The sequence below is a fragment of the Carassius carassius genome, chromosome 27, assembly GCF_963082965.1.
Source record: "Carassius carassius chromosome 27, fCarCar2.1, whole genome shotgun sequence".
NCBI lineage: Eukaryota > Metazoa > Chordata > Actinopteri > Cypriniformes > Cyprinidae > Carassius > Carassius carassius.
The window spans coordinates 26,208,780-26,230,374 of NC_081781.1; the positions used below are offsets into that span (position 1 = coordinate 26,208,780).

A 21,595-nucleotide genomic window follows, 5' to 3' on the forward strand; every position below is an offset into this window, starting at 1 on the left:
CTTTGTGACCTTTTGTAAACTGTACTTATGACAAAGAACTGCACAGATACAGATATTCTAACAATCTATCGATAAACACACACCTTGTGTCCTCTGTCTTTGTTTGAGCTCACGCTGCTCCGCCGTGGTCTGCGGATTGAAGAGCGTGCTGAAAGACGGGGAGGAGACCGGTCTGACGCCGGTTTCATATTAAATTTAACCGGACTGACTCTGAGGCGATTGGATACCGGTTCCATACCCAGCCCTACTTTTAAGAAATATATTTTTTGATAAATGAACCCAAAACTGGCTATGTCCTTGCTGGAGTGTGATGTGATTTGTGTCATGTGCAGGTGCGATGGATCACGTACAAACCAATAGGGTGTCGGAATGGTATCTGTTTATACTTCTCATCCAACCACAATCAAATTCACTCCATCCGGATGGCGCGATTTATCTGCATAGTTTTTTTTTTTTTTTGAATGATGACAAGCCTGAATGAAAACAAGCCGAGATGAAATACCAGTAACGAAGCTATTTTTAAAATGTAAGGAGTAGAAAGTACAGATACTTGCGTGAAACTGTAAGGAGTAGAGGTAAAAAGTCGGCTGAAAAATAATTACTCAAGTAAAGTATAGATACCCCAAATTTCTACTTAAGTACAGTAACGAAGTATTTGTACTTCGTTACTTGACACCTCTGTTGAGAGTAACACAATTTCAATTCTCTGTATGTATGTACTGTACATGTGGAAATTGACAATAAAGCAGACTTGAACTTGAACAATACTATGATAGTAGTACAGTTAATTTGTATTGGTAACAGTATCATGAAATTTTACTGTATTGACTTCCAGACTACCAAAATTCTGGTATTGTGACAACACGATATACTTCTGTATCTCACAGCCGCCTTCTTCTTTCGGCTTTTCCCTTCAGGGGTCGCCACAGCGAATCATCTCTATCCACCTATCCCTATCTTCTGCATCCTCCATACTTGCACCCGCTAGCTTCAAATCCTCATTAATTCCATCTATATACATCCTCTTTGGTCTTCCTGTTTGCCTCCTGCCTGGCAGCTCCATGTCCAACATTCTCCTACCAATATACTCACTCTCCCTCCTCTGAACTTTTCCAAACCATCTTTATCTGGCCTCCCTTACTTTGTCCCCCAAACGTCCAACATGAGCTGTCCCTCTGATGTACTCGTTCCTAATCCTGTCCAATCTTGTCACTCCCAAAGAGAACCTCAACATTTTCAGCTCTGCTACCTCTAGCTCTGATTCCTGTCTCTTCCTCAGTGCCACTGTCTCTAAACCATACAGCATAGCTGGTCTCACCACTGTCCTGTACACCTTCCCCTTGATTCTCGCTGATATTTTCCTATCACACAGAACTCCCGACACCTTTCTCCACTTTCCGACACCTTCCCTCCCTTTCATTCACACACATGTACTCAGTCTTACTACGACTGACTTTCATTCCTCTTCTCTCCAGCGGAAATCTCCACCTCTCCAGGTTTTCCTCCACCTGCTCCCTGCTCTCACTACGGATCACAATGTCATCTACAAACATCATTGTCCAAGGAGACTCCTGTCTGACCTCCTTTGACAACTGGTCCATCACTATAGCAAACAGGAAGGGGCTCAGAGCCGATCCCTAATGCAGTCCCACCTCCACTTTGAACTCCTCTGTCTTACCTACAGCACACCTCACCACTGTCCTGCTCCTCTCATACATGTCCTGCACCACTCTGACATACTTCTCTGCTACTCCTGACTTCCTCATACAGTACCACAGCTCTTCTCTTGGCACCCTGTCATACGCTTTCTCCAAGTCTACAAACACACAGCGCAACTCCCTCTGACCATCCCTATACTTCTCCATCACAATTCTCAGAGCAAAAATTGCATCTGTTATGCTCTTTCTGGGCATGAAGCCATACTGCTGCTCACAAATATCCACTACCTTCCTTAACCTAGCTTCCACTACTCTTCCCCATAGCTTCATTGTATGGCTCATCAACCCTATCCCCCTATAGTTGCTGCAACTCTGCACATCACCCTTATTCTTAAAGATTTGCACTAACACACTTCTCCATTCCTCAGGCATCCTCTCACTCTCTAAAACCCTGTTGAACAAACTAGTCAAAAATTCAACAGCTACCTCTCCTAGACACTTCCAGACCTCCACCGGGATGTCGTCAGGACCAAATGCCTTTCCACTTTTCATCCTCTTCAAAGCCTTCCTGACTTCATCCTTTCTAATCTTATCTACTTTCTGTTCCACAGAGTTCACCCCTTCTATTCTTTTTTCTCTCTCATTTTCCTCATTGATCAGCTCTTCAAGGTACACCTTCCATCTCCTCTGTACACTCTCCGCACTTGTGAGCACCCTTCCATCTCTATCTTTAATAACTAACTTGCTGCACATACTTCCCATCTCGATCCCATTGCCTACCTAACCTGTACAAGTCCTTCTCTACTTCTCTAGTGTCTAACCTAGTGTACAACTCGTCATATGCCTTCTGCTTGGCCTTAGACACCTCCCTCTTCACTGTAACTCCTTGTATTCCTGTCTATTCTCTTCAGTCCTGTCCATGTCCCACTTCTTCTTGGCTAACCTCTTCCTCTGGATACTATCCTGAACTTCTTCATTCCACCACCAAGTCTCCTTATCTTCTTTCCTCCTTCCGGATGACACACCCAGCACCTTTCTCCCTGTCTCCCTGATTACTTCTCCTGTAGTTTCCCAGTCATCTGGCAGCACTACCTGACCACCCTGAGCCTGTCTCAACTTCTGTCTAAATTCCTCACAACATTCCTCCTATTTCAGCTTCCACCACTTGGTTTTCTTCTCTATCTTTGACCTCTTCTTCTTACAGACCAACAAAGTCATCTTACACACCACCATCCTATGCTGTCTGGCTACACTCTCTCCCACTACCACTTTACAGTCACTAATCTCACATATATCTCACAGCCTTGCTTGTGTCAAATTAATTGGTGTCCCCACTAAATAAAGTCTATCATATATTAGGATTGGATTTTAGACAAAGTAGAGATGTGGCAGCCATTAAGGAAGAAAGTTGTGTAAGGCAAAGTGTTAGTGAAAAGTATGAAAACTGGAGAAGCATCTAGGTGTTAAACAAAGGCTGGTTAGGAGGGAGACGAGGAGATGCCAAGAGGTTCTTGTGAGTGGGAGGAAGGCGCATGACTCTGACCTTGAACAGTGCATCGCTGGACAATGTATAATATGTTTTGGGGGTCATCTCCAATGAAACGCCTTGATACTTCTAGATAAAATAAGTGAGGGGGGCAAGGGGTGGGTAATCTTTTGCATCATAAAAATCCATTAGCACATCTAACTGGACATAAGAAAATACTTCCAAGCAATTGAATGCAACTCCAAAGTAGGCAAAAAGTTATAAAATAAACATATCATGCAGTAAACACTATGCAATCACCTTCACTCTATCCCACAAAGTACAACAACCCTAAGCTCTTCTCATTGCATGGCCTCCTTTCCATTCACACAGAAGGAACAATGAACAAAATTGTACTTGTTTATACACACACACACACACATTTTAGCGCGGATATATACCTAGCCGAATTGCACTGTAGGGGGCGAGAACGAGTCTTCGAACCTGTGTGAATGCCTACTGTGAAATTACCACATCAAACATGACGTGCTAACATGGATGCAGATAAGATGCCGCCGGGTTTGTTTCAGGGAATGTTTTTTTTTTTAAAAAGCTTCCCAATGGAAACCTCGACAAGACTCAGTTGCCTATTTCACACATAACTCCGTCTGCATTGCGTATGCAGTCTGTGTGCATTACGTATGTGGTGCAGAAGCAGCACAGACTCATTGAGCTTTCACACAGGATGCAGTCCGCTACTCGGTATGTAAACGATCGCTGTACTGCTGCAGACACACCAGTCCTGGAATGTACTGACGGACTGCAACCGCGTGAAAACTGGAATCCGTTAACATGGGTGTGTAAAAAAAATATGCAACGCATACGCACTGCAGACGGAGTATGTGTGAAACAGGTGTAAGGTTGTTTGCACCTTGTGCAATGTGAAATTCGTTTACAGCTTTCTCAAGCAGTTTGTGATGCATTTTTTAAACAGGCGATGAGCCCCTGGTCTAATGCACCACCTGGTTTGAGAAACCCTTACACAAAGACTTTTAGTGATTATTTTATTTGGGTAGCACACATATTCTGAATGCCTTCGGCAGAATTCAAATGAGCCATTTTAATAAAACCAGTACTGATTACCAGGGCCCCAAAGGAAGAGAGGGCCCGTGAAAAGTCTGGAATATATATATTCATTAGGGGGTGTTGGGGGCGGGCATTAGGACTGCCTATGCATAGGGCCCGGGATCTTGTGCAGCACCCCCTGCATGCAGTGCCCCTCTGCATGAGGATGAAAGCCATGGTGAGTGCGTCTTTTGCCTTGGTAAAGCCCACGCTGAGCTGGCGTTCACTGAGATCTCATGTGGCTTATGTTAGGGCATGAGTCTCGTCTCTCTGCGCTCGCGGATCGCTTTCTTTAATGAAAGTGATCCCGCCCCTTGCACCCCCCCCACAGAGCTAGACCACCACAGATCCGTGCTCCTGAGCAACTTAGAGTGCCCAGGACTCAGGGTCAATTTTGCCAAGAGCTCACTGCTCCCCAGCCAACGCATTACGCTCCTGGGAGCGGTTTTCGACTCAGTCCTTATGAGGGCGGTCATATCACAAGAGCGCGCTCTGGTACTTCAGCAGTTCACGGCCTCCGTCAGGAACAAAGCCTGTTTCCCTCTGAAGTTCTTTCAGAGGTTGCTAGGGCTGATGGGTTTCGCCTCCCCAGTTTTGCAGCTCGACCTCCTTATGAATGCGGCCCCTGCAATACTGGCTAAAACTCAAGAGTCCCACCTCATGCTTGGCAGCACGGCCGCTTTCGCATCAGGGCCAACAAGGCCTGCCTAGCAGCTCTGGAGCCTTGGATGAACCCTGTCTGGTTCAGTTGTGGAGTACCCCTACAGGCGGTTTCCAGAAGGATGGAGCTCTCAACAGATGCGTCCAACCTGGGTTGGGGCGCTCTGTCTGAGGACAGACCAGCCTTTGGCTCGTGGTCGCACAAGAAGAGCCATCTCCATATCAACTGCCTTCGAGATGCTCGCAGTAGAACGAGCCCTTCAATCCTTTCAAGCGTTCCTGAAAGGGCACCACGTCCTAGTCCAGTCAGACAGCATGACAGTGGTGTCCTACATAAATCACCAAGGCGGCCTTTCGTCCAGCTGCCTCTGCGCACTGGCAAAGCGCCTCTTGGAATGGGCACTACCCAGGTTGCGATTGCTCAAGGCGACGCATATACCTGGCAAGACGAATCTGGGAGCAGACATGCTTTCGTGGCACAATGTCCCCTCGGATGAATGGATGCTCCATTCCCAGACGGTTCCCACAAAGTCCTTCTGGTGGCCCCACTCTGGAGGAGCCAAGTTTGGTCATCTGAGCTATTCAGGCTTTCCATGAAAAAAAGCCTTTTTTTCCATGAAAAAAAAATCTCCCCGTTGGATTGCAACCTTGTAGTGGTCGGGGAGCTTGTGTGTCTCAATGACCCCTAGAGCTATACCAGCAGGAGATTTATCTCCTGGTAGGGCCACCCATGCTGGACAGGTCAAAGGGTAGAGGCCAGACAAAGAGCAATCCACTGGTCCTCCAGGTTGGAGGTTTAGCACAGGGCTAACAACTCTGTCTTGTAAAAACAAACACGTTACGGAAACAGCAACAGAAGGAATTGGCACTACTGGACGTGATGGACTTCCAGGGCTATCATCAGATACTAGGATGAATGTCATTGGTGAAAGCCGAAAGGAAGCCAATGACAGGAAGGTGGAAATTCTGAATGCCAAACTTAAGACTAGGATAGGATTTTGGAATGTAAGAACAATGTACGATACAAGTAAATTAGCACAAGTGACATCAGAGATGAGAAGATATAACATAGATATACTCGGAGTAAGTGAAAGCAGATGGACAGGATCAGGGAGACTCACAACAAGCACAGGGGAAACAGTGCTGTACTCAGGAAGAGATGACCACCAACATAGGGAAGGAGTAGCCATCATTCTGAAGAAAGGAGTAGAGAAGAGCTTGATGGAGTGGAAACCTGTCAACAGTAGGCTCATGAAGATTAGGCTGAGGGGGAAGCAAATTAACACAACTATCATCCAGTGCTATGCCCCAACAAATGACAGTGATGTCACCTGGAAGGATGAATTCTATGAACAACTGCAGGTTATATTGGAAACTACACCCAGACACGACATGAGGATAGTGATGGGGGACCTAAACGCCAAGATGGGTAATAGCAACACAGAACACGATAGGGCGATGGGAAGGGAAGGTTGCGGTGTCATGAATGAGAATGGGGAAAGGTTAGCAGAATTTTGCACCATTCATGACCTCGTCATTGGGGGAACCCTGTTCCAACACAAAGACATTCACAAGCTAACTTGGTACTCTCCAAATGGAAAGGATCAAAATCAAATAGATCATCTCATGATAAATGGCACATGGAGACGCTCTTTACTTGATGTTAAGGTCAAACGAGGAGCAGACGTTGGTAGTGATCATCACCTGGTAACAGCTGTGCTGAGAATAAAGCTTAGGAAAACAGGAAGCAGAAAGACAGCCAGAAAACAATTTGATGTCGAAAAGCTACATGATACCAAGGTCAAAGGTTGTTTTGTGCTACAACTAAAGAACAGATTTCAGGCATTAGCAGATATGTTGGATCATACAGAGCCTAAACCAGATGATATCAACACTTTGTGGGAACAGACCAAAACAGCCTATGTGAAGACCAGTGAAGCCTGTCTTGGATACAAGCACAAGGAAAAGAAGGAATGGTTAAGTGACGACACATGGCAAACTGTAGAAAATAGAAGGGTCCTAAAGAAGAAAGTAAATGAGACAAAGTCTGAACGGCTTAAAGAAAAATACAGGAAACAATACCAAGAAACAAACAAAGCAGTGTGAAGGAAAGCCAGAGCAGACAAGCGAGCATATCTAGAAGATCTCGCAAGTCAAGCAGAAGAGGCAGCTAGAAAAGGGGAGCAAGGAAAAGTCTACAAGATCACCAAAATAGTGAGTGGCAAACACAGACGAACAATTGAGGCACCAATAGTAGACAAAAAGGGTCAGCTATTGACAACTGAGTCACAACAAGAAGCCCGATGGGCAGAGCACTTCCAGGAAGTTCTAAATAGACCACCACCCACAATAGAACCAGATGTCCAGCATGCAGAGAATGACCTGGACATTAGCATTGAACCACCATCAAAGGAAGAAATTGTCTCAGCCATTAAATCCCTAAAAAATGGAAAAGCCCCTGGCCAAGATAACCTGAATGCAGAGCTTTTCAAAGCAGACCCAGACCTCGCCTCAAAAATACTTCAACCACTATTCAAAAATATCTGGGAGGAAAAGGAAATACCTGATGATTGGACGGAAGGAATTATCATAAAGATACCAAAGAAGGGCAACTTGAGAGATTGTAACAATTGGCGAGGAATCACACTCCTATCTATACCAAGCAAAATCATGGCAAAAATCATTGAGCGACGACTTAAAGAGGCAGTAGATAAGAAACTCAGGAATGAACAGGCAGGATTCCGTAAGGGGAGAGGGTGCATGGACCAGATATTTGCACTTCGTAATATCATAGAACAATGCACAGAATGGCAGAGGCAAATGTACATCAATTTTATAGACTTTGAAAAGGCATTCGATAGTATACACCGAGACTGCCTCTGGAACATCTTAAGGATGTATGGAATTCCACAACACATAGTGGACCTCATCAAGACCTTTTATGCCAATTTCAAATGCCGGGTGGGAAACAGTAGCCTGGCATTTCAGGTAAAGACAGGAGTCAGACAAGGATGTGTAATGTCAGCATTGCTCTTCAACATTGTTATCGACTGGGTGATGCGCCGCACAACAGAAGATAAATCAAGAGGTATACGATGGACCCTCTTCTCAACATTGGAAGACCTTGATTTTGCTGATGATCTGGCTCTAGTTTCACACACTCACCAACACATGCAAGAGAAAACAACACGGGAGTAAGAGCCCACTCCACTAGAGGGATGGCCTCTTCATGGGCCTGGTCTAGTGGTGTCTCAAGGACATCTTGAGGCGGCCGGCTGGTCCTCGCCATCCACTTTTATCAGATTCTTTAACCTGGACATCCCGACCTTGCATGCTTGGGTTCTTTCGGTTTGATACGATGGCCTCTATCAGACTCCGTCTTCATGCCACCTCCAGGGGGCTAGCTCCCTCTTAGCAGTGTAGCGTCAAGGGTTCGACGGCTCCGGCCTCTCACTTATCCCCTGGACCCCAAGGTGTTCAAGATAAGTCTTGTCGTTCTCTACCGTGGCACGGCGCTGTTGAATTCATTCCCCATACGCAGTATGAGTGAAGTATCAAAAGGGAACGTACTCCGTTAGAACGTAACCTCTGTTCCCTGAGATACGGAACGAGTACTGCGTTTTATGCCGTGCCACGAGGCTGTGGCTTCAGTGTCGTCGCTTCAGTCATATGACCCGATTTCCTCTGGTGATTTGCCTGCTTATATAGCCATTCGCCCCGCCCATTTTGCCGGGCTTTGGTGCGCTGCATCACCACAGGCTCGCGCAGCTATGCAGCGCTGTCATTGGTTTAAAAAAGTTTACAGATTTACACTGCGTTATTGAAAAAAGGCTTCAGTATCGAGGAAAAAAGTAGCTTTTCCCCATACACCATATGAGTGAAGTATCGAAAGGGAACCGAAGTTACATTCATAACAGAGTAAGTTTTTTGGCCTGATGAAAACCTTGAGCCAAAGCAGGCCAACTACTTACTTTCAGTCAACAGCTAGTGTTTGAAATAACTTGATCCGATATGGATTATAATCACCATACAAGGCAGAAATATTTATAACGGTGCAAAAGACAATGCACGCTAGGCATTAACGTCACCATAGTAAACATGTTAAATGTGACCGCTTGAAGAAATCAGATGTTAGCTTCTTATTCTCCATCACAATTGTGTATTCATTTAGTAAAATATTTTATCTGTCACTTCTCGAGAGTTTAGCTCCGCGTATATGTCATAAAAATATAAATGTTTTTGTTCAGGAGCTTTTATACAAATATAGAAAAGATCATTCTTTCTAAATGTCATGTATATAGGCTATTGTGACTTCAAATAAACAAACAGACTCGACTGAATAAACAGGCTATGCTTGATTTCTGTGTGACTAATTTTCAATCCTGATAAACTAATTCATTATGATCAATGTATCACTTATTATAGTAAAACATTGATACTTTTGGATTTAAATATTTAACCCCTTAACTGCCACTCACATTTTTGAACATAGACTTTGTAGTGCATGATCCAAACTTAAATTTTTATAATTCATGAATGAAAACATTTTGTAACATGATATTGATGTACCATTTACATGATAATGCAATGTTTGATTTTAGAATGGGTTTTAAAGGATGAATTTTGAGATTTTAAGTTTTCAGTTGATATATAATTTCTGATGATTTCAAAATATGATAGTGAAAAAGGCCACAAAGCCGTCTTTTTTATGTATTTTTTTAAACAAAGGTCAGAACTGTTGTGATGTAGATTTTTGAGGGTGCACTCTTGTCATAAATTAATCTATTACTTTTCCTACATAATCTTTAACAAAAAACTTTGGTAAAATATATTTGGGAGTCTTAGACCTTTCCAACGATATATAGTTTGTCAAGATTAAATTAGATTTAATTGTAATATAGTGAAGTAAATGTAGGCGGGTGACTGAAAGCATGTAAAAAAACGGCCGATTTAAAAAAAGGGATAATAAAAGTAAAAAAAAATAATAAGTTAATAAAAGCTATCATGTTCGTTTTGTGATCGCTCGCTAGTTTCAGTGACTTATTTCTCATTAGTTTTCTGATAACTTCTCTTTGTTGGTGAAATGATGGGGTTGCGTGACGTTGTTCCTGAGAGGCCTGTAGAGGGCGGGTTTTAGTGAAGTGCAGCAGACCTTATGGCTCGACTGTGGAAACACAGCCATTTATTGCACTTGATCGCACTGGCCCGACAGTGGAAATTTCTTGCAGAGAGGGGAGAGATGTTCTGGAGATGCGCTTAGCTGAGCACACTACTCTTTGCAGGGCCATAGGATGAGCTGTTTCCATAGCACGATGAGATGCACTGAAGTTAATATACTTTCTATAGCACAGACATAGAACGTTTTCAGGGATTCCAGGGGAAACCATGAATTTTCTCAGGAGTCTCAGATGGTACAGTCGTGGTTTGGCTTTTTTAACTTGAGCTTGAATTTGGTTAGTCCAGGTCAGGTCCTCAGAAATGTGTACACCAAGGTATCTGAAGCTGTTCACTCTCTCCACTGGGGTCCCGTTAATGATAAGTGTGGTGCAGATCCACTGCTGCCTCCTGCTGAAGTCCACATTCAGTTCCTTGGTTTTGCTGACATTCAGAAAGAGACTGTTTGTTTGGCACCATAATGTCAGACTTTCTACCTCATCAAGGTAGGCAGCCTCGTTGTTGGAGATGAGGCCCATCACCACTGTATCATCCACAAACTTGATGACAGAAGTGGAGGTGTGAGAGGACACACAGTCATATGTGTAGAGCGAGTAGAGCAGCGGGCTCAAAAAACATCCTTCTGGGGCTCCTGTACTCAGGGTGATGATGTTGGAGGTGGTCTGACCCAGTTTCACTACCTAAGGTCTGCATGATAGAAAATCAAGAACCCAGTAACAGAGTGGGGCATTCAGTCCAAAGTTTCTGAGCTTGAAGATCAGATTGGGGGGGACTATAGTGTTGAAGGTAGGGATGGGCGTTTTCCGCAAATATCACATTCGAATATTTGAGCTCACAAAAAAACGAATATTCGAATATTCGTTTATTTAAATTAAGTTTAATGAGACAGACGTTATTTTTCAGCAACATTTATTGTTTCCGTACACACAATAAGCTTGAACATTACATATCGTGTTTTGTAGCTGAAAACCTTTAACAATGCATGCAAACAAACAAAAGTACAGATTAAAAGCAAAAAAAAAAAACATTGTTGATCGTTTTTTTTTCCACAGTCCGGCGGACAATCAAATGAAACTTTAATTAAAAAAAAATAAAATAAAATAAAGCCCATCTCCAATCACTCCACCGGCCTCACTCCCACGTCCTCTCGGCCCCGCCCCACTCACATACCCCCATCGCCCCTCGCAGGCCGGGGGGTACTCCTGAGACTGCGCTCTACTCCCCCCCCCCTCCCTCTGGGGGGGACCGCTCACGGGGACCTGCGGGAACTTGGGGGTAGGACAGACGAGGCGAGAGAAAAGGAGATGGAAGGAGGAGCGACAGAGACGAGAGAGGGGAGAGAAGAAAAAAAAAAATTCCGGTTCCCAGACGCACTGCTGCTCGGCCCTCCACCAGCTGGGTGATCTCCTCCGCGGTGCCTGGCGGTGGCACTGGACGGCCCTCGGCAGACGGCACGACACTCCTCCGCCGCCCGGTGGACGGCGATGGCTCCTCCGGTTTTGGGCAGCCGGCAGGAGTCCCCCGTTCCCTGCTTCTCCCCGTTTAGGCGGACGGCAGCAGGCTCCGGCTCTCTGGCGAACGGCGCCGACTCCTCGCCCGTCCCCGGCAACTCACTCCAGCCCACCGCCTCTTGCATCCATGGCGGCACACTCCTCGCCTGCTCCATGGCACCGCGGATTCACCACAGCGGCGAGGGATCTTCAGCAGCGTGTCCCTCCTTCTCCCGGGCTTCGGCACCACTGTAATGAATTAAACCTTAATAACCATCAGGAAGGAGGAGGCGGGAACCGGCGGACAATCAAATGAAACCTTAATTACAAAATAAACACAAAACAGCGCACCAGCCCCTCACGGACGTCTGATGCGCACAAAATAAAACCAAAACCTAAAATAAAGCCCAGGCCTGGTCCTCTCTCATCCTTCACTGTCGTCGCTCCAGTTTTATATCCTTCCATCTCCTCCGTGGGCCTCGAGACCGGCGGGTCGAACAGGTGTAGCTCATCTCCAATCACTCCACCGGCCTCGCTCCCACGTCCCTTGGCCCGGCCCCACTCGTCACAAACTGGCTCAGCCTTTTCCAACGAGTGGGCATTGCCGGATTCTCTTCATCGTTGGTGGCGGCGGCTGCATCCGCACCACTCGCATCAAAGAAAATGTTCTGATAATGTTCAAAAAAGTTTTTTTTTCTTACTTCTCTCATGTTTTCATCGAGAAACCTGAGATGTTTTTGCCGAGGGTCTAGGGCGGACGCGAGAAGAGGAGTTTTCACTGCATTCTCCAAGTTAGCGGTGTTTATTCGTTGCTTGAGAGATGCCGCAACAATGTTCTTCAATTCGGTCACTTTCTGTGATTCTCCACGGCATATTTGAAGTACTGTAGAAGACCGCAGTTCTTATTCATTCATTAATTATTTTTTGCTTGCATACATCCTCAAATATGCCGTGGAGAATCACAGAAAGTGACCAAATAGGTTTTATTGTTGACTTTTATTTTCTTTTTTTTTATGGCAAGCAAAAATATAGCGAAATTCGAATATTATTTTTATTTATCGAATAATTAGAGCAGAACGAATATTCGAATTTTCGACTATCCGTGCACACCCCTAGTTGCAGGCTGAGCTATAATCTATAAACAGCAGCCTCACATGATTCCCTTTATTGCTTTCGGTGTGGGTGAGAGTTGGGTGCAGGAGATGGGAGAAAGCATCCTCAGTAGACCTAATCGGGCGATAGACGAACTGTAGTGGGTCAGTGTTGTTAGGCAGATGGTGTTCTTGATAAGCCTCTCAAAAACCTTCATAGTTAGTGGTGTGAGTGCCACTGGTTGATTTAGGAAAGATGGATTGTTGTTTTTGGTACAGGAACGGATAGATTTTTTAAAGCATGTAGGGACAACTGACTGAGCAAGGGACTCATTAAAGATGGACGTAAACAATCCAGCCAGCTGATCGGTGCATGATCTCAGTACACGACCAGAAATTCCATTTGGGCCAACAGCATTCCTGATTTTCACATGCTTCAGAGCTCGACGAACCTTGTCCTTTGATACAGTGATTGTGCACACTGACGCAGCTGTTCCTTTCCTCGGTGCATGTCGGCAGACTGTTTATATCGCCAGAATGGTTTGCTTAGAAATGTGCATAAAAGATGTTCAGCTCATTGGCAAGTGAAAAGTCAGCACTCACCGCGACATTCAAAATATTTTAAAATGTGTTCCGAAGACCAAAAAAGCTGTTATGGGTTTGGAACGACATTGGGGTAGGTGATTAATGACTAAATTTTCATTTTGGGGTGGAGTAACCCCTTAAGAGCCATTCATACAGAACATTTTTATGTTGTAAAAAGCTAGACACAGGGCAGAGGAATGAAAAAACACAAGACTGAGATGTATTAACTTGAGCACTGCATTTTTTTGAATACTTTGACTTGCTTTAAATGCTGCAATAAATGGATGCACAACACTTAAGAGTCTATATAGCACATGGTTATAAAGAAAACCAATGGAAAATGAAGGTCAGTGGATTGTAAAAACATGTTCCGTGTAAACGGCCCTTTAGAAGTCAGCTATGTTGTACATTTGCAGCCTTTGTTGTACCTTTGTAATAGTTACTTCAATTTTTACTTTTTCTACTGGATTATTTTTGGTTGGAAAGATGAAAAGAGGCCACACAATAAGAATCTAACTACAGCAACAGCGGTAGATTTCAGAGATTTCTAGAATTCCAGGATGACATATATTAAGGAAGTCATACCTGTCCCAGCTGCTCAGAGTGCTGATGGAGTTCTTCCAGGATGGGCAAGGTCTGCTCCTGGGTACAGTGCTCCAGGATACGTTGGATCACCCTGCAGCCATACGGATGAGTGGACAAAACAAACACCTACACACAGTGAGGAAAAAACTTTATAAAAAAACACACACCAAAAAAAAAAAACAATGTGATATTTATAAAAAACCAAACAAATACAATTAAAAAGACAAATGAAGATTTGGAAGAATATTTAAATGTTGTACATTTTGAAGTTAAATCATTCTATCTAATGCACTTTGAGAGTTCAAAATGTAACTAAAAGTCAGTGAATTGACCCAAACCTGTTTTTTGTGCTATACTGTCTAAAATACTAAATTACATTCTCACTGGTGTTTTAGGAAGCCATTCAAATTACAATATAAAAAAGACAGCAATAGCCATATATTGTAAAAAAAAAACTGGACAGTAACAAATTAAAATGAATATTTCATAGGTATATTATTTTTGCGTTACACTACACTAAGGAAACCTTTGCAAGGACCCGCACCCTCCTTAGTTACTGTTGCTTAGTAAACAATGCCACTCTCACATGACACAATACGCAATGAAAAATACATTGCAGAGCAAAAAGGAAACTGACAATGTGCAGACAGAATGGGTTACTTTTGGTATGAAACATTCTCAGGAATTTAATTTTGAACATTAAATATTGTTTTGTGGCTCTTTAATGTGTCATGACAAATAGCTGTAGCACCTCAGTTCAAGCAGCTCACGTGAACCCATCGTCTTTCCATATGTACGTAAAGCACAAAATAAAAATGAATAAACATCAGAATGTATTTTATTTCAACCTTACCCAGGAGCTAGGGACTTTGGGCTGGTACTCTGTGTGTTTCCACCGCAGGAACCAGGAACTAAATGAAGTTCAGAGTAAAATAAATGCCCCTCAGAAAGTCCCTGCTGGTAAGGTAGTAATTTTTCAAAGTTCCGGAACTTTCGGAGGCAGGACTTGGGCGCTAAACATGCTGAGTTCATGCAGCGTTGTGATTTCAACCACCAATTAGTCTGATAATTTTTTTTAAATAAAACTGTTATTATGTCATGAAATGTAATTTTAAAAGAACTCAGTACATTTCTGCAGCTATTATGTTCAAATGAAAATGAAACGGGGCAGTGGAATTTGATATTTTATTTCGTTTTATTGTAAGTATACAGTGAGGAAAATAGCAGAAGCCAAGGCGAGAGTGACTGATATTACAAAGTACGCTGCTGTTTGCAGAATTACCGGATGTGTGTCGTCGCGGACATCACACTCCCTAGTCGAATGCGCAACGTCCGAGCCACACAGGATGCACATCCAAAATCAGCGTACTTTGTATTGAGAAACGCGCGCAGACCTACGTCACCAGTGGAAAGCCACAGGTCTGGGGGGTGGGGATTCCTGGGAAAATATTTTCCTGGTACAAATGTTTCAGGTAATTTCGTTGGAAATGCGGCATAAGTGATTCTCAAAAATACCAACTATCTAGTGTCAGGGAGGTATGACTAAAATAATTTTCAATGTATGAGATAATTTCCTATTACAATATAGTTTATTTGTCTTAAATGTAACCAAATAATTACTCATGAAAAATAAAAAGAAATGTAATTTTATTTGGGATTTATAGTCAAACTAAAAAACATGATTATTCATAACAAACGTAAACTAGGCAGAACCTGAAACAGATTAATCCACATTCTTACTTATGGCATGACACACCCTGCATTTTCATACAAGTCTGTTTCGTTGTTACACAGAGGGGCTAGTCATAGATACAGCTACCAAGTTAAAACTTTGTTTTTAGTAGTATTGGGGCCAACTAGCAGTTAGATAAAGAAAAATCAGTCTTTTACATTTTCAAATTAGGCCAATTTAAATTTTTACACAGCTGACTTAAAAGTTATAGTATGAGCAGTCTTAGGGTGCTTTCACTCCTGTAGACTGATTGCTTTGTTCCAAAACAGGGATTTAAATTATTATAATAGTGCCTTTCACATGGCTTTAGTTACAGAACTAAATGTACAGTACCAAAGTACTAGGACGATTCTGCGTGAACTATTTCCCACTACCATTTAAAGGGTTGCATTTCGCACCAACAGTGTGTACTAAAACGTGACGTAATCCAGTCGACAGCTATGTCATTTGTACATGGTGTTCAACAAAGTTAACTAAGAAGAAGAACGTTAACACCATGAGCATGGAGGACGCTGTGATCGGAGCTGTGTTTTTGTTGTGTCCCGCAGGTTTCACAATAATGTACATGGAATGTCGATGTATACGTAAAGCTATTAAAAGAATGGAAAGGAGGATTAAGAATCTCCAACAACAACTGGCAGTGCTAGATTTGCTACAAGTGCCTGCACTTCAGTATCATCGTTCGTCATACTTGTGAAATAAGTTGACAATGTTTACAGTACGTTTACACAGCGTTTTAAATCATGGCGGGTGAGGGCATTTTCGAATGTGTCAGGCACACATTTTTACTTACATCACGGTTAGTACTTCCTTCTGCTTATGGTTGTGATGCATTTTCGACATCATACATGTTACGACAAAATGTCAAGAAAGAGTTTCCTCTGTCTCCACTATCCAACGAAGCTGTACATCAGCTATTTTGCAGTTTTGTACATTGTTTGTAAAAGTAAATGATGTAATCATCTAAATCGGGCTAAAATCCTGTAGTGTGAGCCAAGCTTTATTGTTGCAGTTTTTTTTGTTTTTATTTCAAGATTAAATTTGTCAATTACTGAGCACATTGATTCCAATAACGCGCATTCCACAGACTCGTTGCGTTGTCCCGTCTTTAATTGCCGAACACATTGTTTCTCACGACTGTATGTGCACTCGCGCCTTTGATAACTGTGCACATCGTTTTGTCTGACATCTAACGGCAGCGCGCTGCACCTACCGCCACTAAATTGCATTATATTTGTCCCATATTGTCATTAATATATATACTGGCTTCAACTTGGACCACTAAATAAATAGACTGCTATTGTTATGCAAGTATGAGGGTTAGATTATTTGCATTTTAAATGTTTAAAAATGTGGAAACCACTCATTGCATCACACTATCTCCTGACTGCATTATTATCTGTAAAACAGGGACTTTATGGAGAGTGTGTATAAGTTTAACCGTTTATATTTCATTAATTAAGGGAAATTAACAAGTGTCTCAGCCCTCAAGGGACTATTTGGCCAACAAGCTTATTCCTGCTTGAAAAGCAAAACGTTATTGATAGTGTAAAAAACATCAACTTTGAAACACATGCTGATTGATGGACTAGCATTACTCAGCATTACCTACTACCTTCCAGCAACGCTTTTTAAATGAAACCAGAAGCCGAACCAGAAAATTTCAAAAAATACCCCACCCTACTTATGAAGATCTGTACACGGTAATATATGTTGCATTTTGACATTGCCAACCTTTAAATTAAGTTGACCGTAAGTAATAAACAGTATTGAGCATTGAGTAGTTGAGTATTGTGCATTTTTCCTTACCACTATTTCTTAATAATTGTTTAAAGATTTTAATGGAACCGGAATCAGAACCGGTACCGGAAAGTAGGAAACTGTTACAATTATAAGTTAGGTAGAGCACTTCAGCTGTGAGTCCCATAATGGGGGGTGCTGGCTAACAGGTTAATAAAGTTTTTCAACAGACATGCAGAAATATGCATCAATATTTGGTCTGCCACCACCTTATATATAAATTCTGTTTCTGGGTGTTTTAAATGTGTCTGTGGAGCTGATACCTGTCCCTGAAAGGCATCAATGATGAACTGAAGAGCCTGGGGCTGGACACACTCAATACATTTCTGCACCACATGATTTCCATTCTGATCCTTGACACATTTCAGCACATGACCATCCAACTCCCGTACGATGTCACTCTGACACACAAGAAATAAAATAATTAAAACCTTTTTATTAAACAGCAACACACTCTGTAGTTCTGAGACCTACCACCATTTCTAAACATTTTCTATTTGTATGCATGTAGATTTATGTTCTATGTTTTTAAAAAAAATCCTAGTGGACTATACTGTACTGTAGAAAGTTACACTACAATTAAAAAATGCCTAACATTGTGGATTAATGTGTAATGTTGAAAGAAAACAAAAGGCAACTTACAATTACCTGCTGGTCAGAGGAGATGGATTCCAGAGCTTTTTGAATCACACGACAGCCATACATCTGCAGAGCCAGAGGCAACACATGGCCACGGATACGAGTCGCAAGTGCCAATTTCTGATCCGCACTGCCAAACTGTAGCAGAGAACCGGAGAAAGTAGTTACTCTCAAAGACAGAAATGCATCATGCAAGTCATCACACGCAAAACTTACATTTACATTTAATTCAAAAACTAGGGCTGCACGATTAATCATATTTTAATCTCGATAACGATCCACCTTTCTTGATTAATTAAAAATAATCGTTACAATATTAGCCAACTCGTTATTTATCCTGAAACGTTGTTTTTATTTTGGTATTTTCATTATCTTGAATTGCTAACAAGTCTTCACTAGCATTCATGCTTGTGGTTGCCAGATGTGAAGAGCTTTAAGCCCCAAAACAGAGCTTTTCTCCTTTAAGGATACACTTTCTGCTCTGTGTTTTATTTAATTTGTGCAATCTGGCAGCCCTGTGCGTGCTGATGGCAGAAAAGTTTAGCGATCTCTCCACAGCGATATTCTACTTACATGAAAATGCCATATACGTAGACAATGTGTGTTTCTTCGCAAGGCTTCTGTACTGTTTGTTACCAAATGTGCCATGATCAAAATGTCAACGAGTTTCAATAATGGATCTATTGTGTTTGAGGAAGAAATGTGCTTTTCCTACCTGTGACAATACAATGGGGAAATATTTACATACATTAGAAAATCTTAATATAAATTCCAACAATTCCAAAGTTTTTACCAGTTTTTGTGTTGAAAATGGCATGGCAAGGTTAGTTTTCAGTGTGTATTAACGATCTTTGAGCAAATTTACTGTGCGATCTGAGTGGCTTTTTCCCATTTGCAAACAAATTGTCACTTAGTGTTTTGTCATCTGTATTTACATGACATTTTCTAACCAAAACCACAAGTTTAGTATTTTCATAGTTGGTTAAATGAAGTCAGTGTATAGTCAGTGGAGGTTGGTTAAAGGACACATGAAATGTTTAGAAACTAGAAAACTAAAACCAGCCTAGGCTGGTTGACTGATTTTAGTTGGTCATCCAGCCCAGTCAAATCTGGTCAGAAGGCAGGTTTTAGGGGGTTTTTGACCACTTCCTTATCTGGTCAGACTGGGAGACCAACTGGAACAACCAGCTAAAACCAGCTTGTCCATTTACATTTAACATTTAATCATTTAGCAGACACTTTTATCCAAAGTGACTTACAAATGAGAACAATAGAAGCAGTCAGGTCAACAAGAGAACAACAACAGTACACAAGTGCCATGTCAACTCTCAGTTAGTCTAGTACAGAAAGCATTTTTTTTTTTTAATATGAAAGACAAGAAAAGGAAAAGTGCTAGTATTAGTTGGTTAAGTGCTGGCGAAAAAGATAAGTCTTTAGATGTTTCTTGAAAATGAGTAAATACTCAGCTGTACGAATTGAGATTGGGAGGTCATTCCACCAGCTGGGCACAGTCCAGGAAAAGGTCCGTGAGAGGGATTTAGAACTTTTTTGGGATGGCACCACAAGGCGTCATTCACTTGCAGAGCGCAAACTTCTGGAGGGCACATAACATTTAACCAGTGAGTTTAGGTATGTTGGTGCCATGCCAGTGGTCATCTTGAAGGCAAGCATTAGTACCTTGAATTTTTTGCCAGCGGCTACTGTTAGCCAGTGTAACCTGATGAGGTGAGGAGTAACGTGAGCCTTTTTTGGCTCACTGAAGACAACCCTCGCTGCTGCATTCTGGATCAATTGCAGAGGCTTGATAGTACATGCAGGAAGGCCCGCCAGGAGAGCATTACAATAGTCCAGTCTGGAGAGAACAAGAGCTTGGATAAGAAGTTGGATGGCATGCTCTGACAGGAAGGGTCTAATCTTCCCAATGTTGTATAGGGCAAATCTGGAGAACCGGGTCATTGTAGCAATGTGGTCAGTGAAGCTTAACTGATGATCCATTGCAACTCCTAGGTTTCTGGCTGTCCTGGAAGAAGTTATGGTTGACGAACCCAGCTGTGTAGAGAAGTTGTGATGAAACAATGGGTTAGCTGGAATCACCAGGAGCTCTGTCTTCATAAGGTTAAGCTGAAGGTGATGGTTATTCATCCAGCTAGAAATGTCACTCAGACAGGCTGAAATGCGAGCAGCTACCGTCTGGTCATCTGGTTGGAGTGAGAAGTAGAGTTGGGTGTCATCAGCATAGCAGTGATAAGAAAAGCCATGCTTCTGAATGACAGATCCTAATGACGTCATGTAGATGAAAAAGAGAAGTGGTCCAAGTACTGAGCCTTGAGGAACCCCGGTAACAAGTTGTTGTGACTTAGAAACATCACTCCTCCAAGATACGCTGAAGGATCTATCGGAAAGGTAAGACTTCAACCACAGGAGTGCGGTTCCAGAGATGCCCATCTTTCTGAGGGTGGACAGGAGAATATGGTGATTAACAGTGTCAAAAGCAGCAGACAGGTCCAGTAAGATGAATACTGAGGATTTTGAAGCTGCTCTTGCCAGTCACAGGGCTTCAGTAACCGAGAGCAGGGCAGACTCAGTTGAGTGAAGCCAGTTTGGTTGCTGTCCAAGAGGTTGTTCTGTACAAGGAACATAGAAAGTTGGTTGAACACAGCTCGCTCAAGTGTCTTAGCAATGAATGGAAGAAGGGATAGCGGTCTGTAGTTTTATAGAAGTGCTGAATTTAGAGATGGTTTCTTAAGCAATGGGCTTACCCGAGCCTGCTTAAATGCTGAGTGAAATGTTCCAGAGTGAAGAGAGGAGTTGATGATTTGAGTAAGTGACGGTATGACCGAAGAAGAGATCGCTTGAAGGAGTGGGGATCGGATCAAAGTCGACAAGTAGTAGGATGATTGGACAGGATAAGTTTGAAAACGTCCATCTCTGAGAGTGGGGAGAAGGAGAAAGAGTGTGCATCGGTCATTGTGAAGTTATTCTCAGTCTGTGGTGTAGATAATTGGTTACTGATGGATCTTGTCTTATTTGTGAAGAAAACTGCAAAGTCGTCCGCTGTAAGAGTCGTTGGAGGAGGTGGATTTAGAAGAGAAGAGAAAGTTTTGAAGAGTGTCCAAGCGTCACAATTAATTTTGTTGTGGTAGTAGGATGTTTTAGCAGTGAACACATTTGCAGAGAAGTAAGAGAGGAGAGACTGATACACACTGAGGTCAGTAGAGTTTCTTGATTTATGCCATTTCCTCTCTGCAGCCCTCACCCTCATGTCGTTCCAAACCCGTGAGACCTCTGTTCATCTTCGGAACACAGTTTAAGATATTTTAGATTTAGTCCGAAAGCTCTCTGTCCCTCCATTGAAACTGTGTACAGTATACTGTCCATGTCCAGAAAGGTAAGAAAAAAATCATCAAAGTAGTCCATGTGACATCAGAGGGTCAGTTAGAATTTTTTTAAACATCAAAAATACATTTTGGTCCAAAAATAGCTTTATTCAGCATTGTCTTCTCTTACGGTCTGTTGTGAGATTTCAAAACACATGCCATTTAGTGATATCCGGTTTGCGAACGAATCATTCGATGTAACCGGATCTTCTT

At 42.5% G+C, this 21,595-nt stretch overlaps 1 protein-coding gene across 9 annotated transcripts in view; it reads right to left on the bottom strand.

Annotated features, from left to right (window-relative positions):
• Positions 1-21,595, bottom strand: part of LOC132107082 (pumilio homolog 2-like) — a 131,858-nt gene that overhangs the window by 19,989 nt on the left and 90,274 nt on the right. For 3 of the 9 annotated variants that reach the window (XM_059513264.1, XM_059513262.1, XM_059513261.1), the window contains exons 17-20: positions 18,009-18,143; positions 17,630-17,767; positions 13,835-13,960; positions 3,202-3,273 (exon numbers count right to left, since the gene is read on the bottom strand). In XM_059513264.1, coding sequence (XP_059369247.1) covers positions 3,202-3,273; positions 13,835-13,960; positions 17,630-17,767; positions 18,009-18,143 — 471 coding nt within the window. Of the gene's footprint in view, positions 1-3,201; positions 3,274-13,834; positions 13,982-17,629; positions 17,768-18,008; positions 18,144-21,595 lie in introns of those variants that run through there. The other 6 variants (XM_059513270.1, XM_059513267.1, XM_059513269.1 and 3 more) reach the window with 4 other exon arrangements.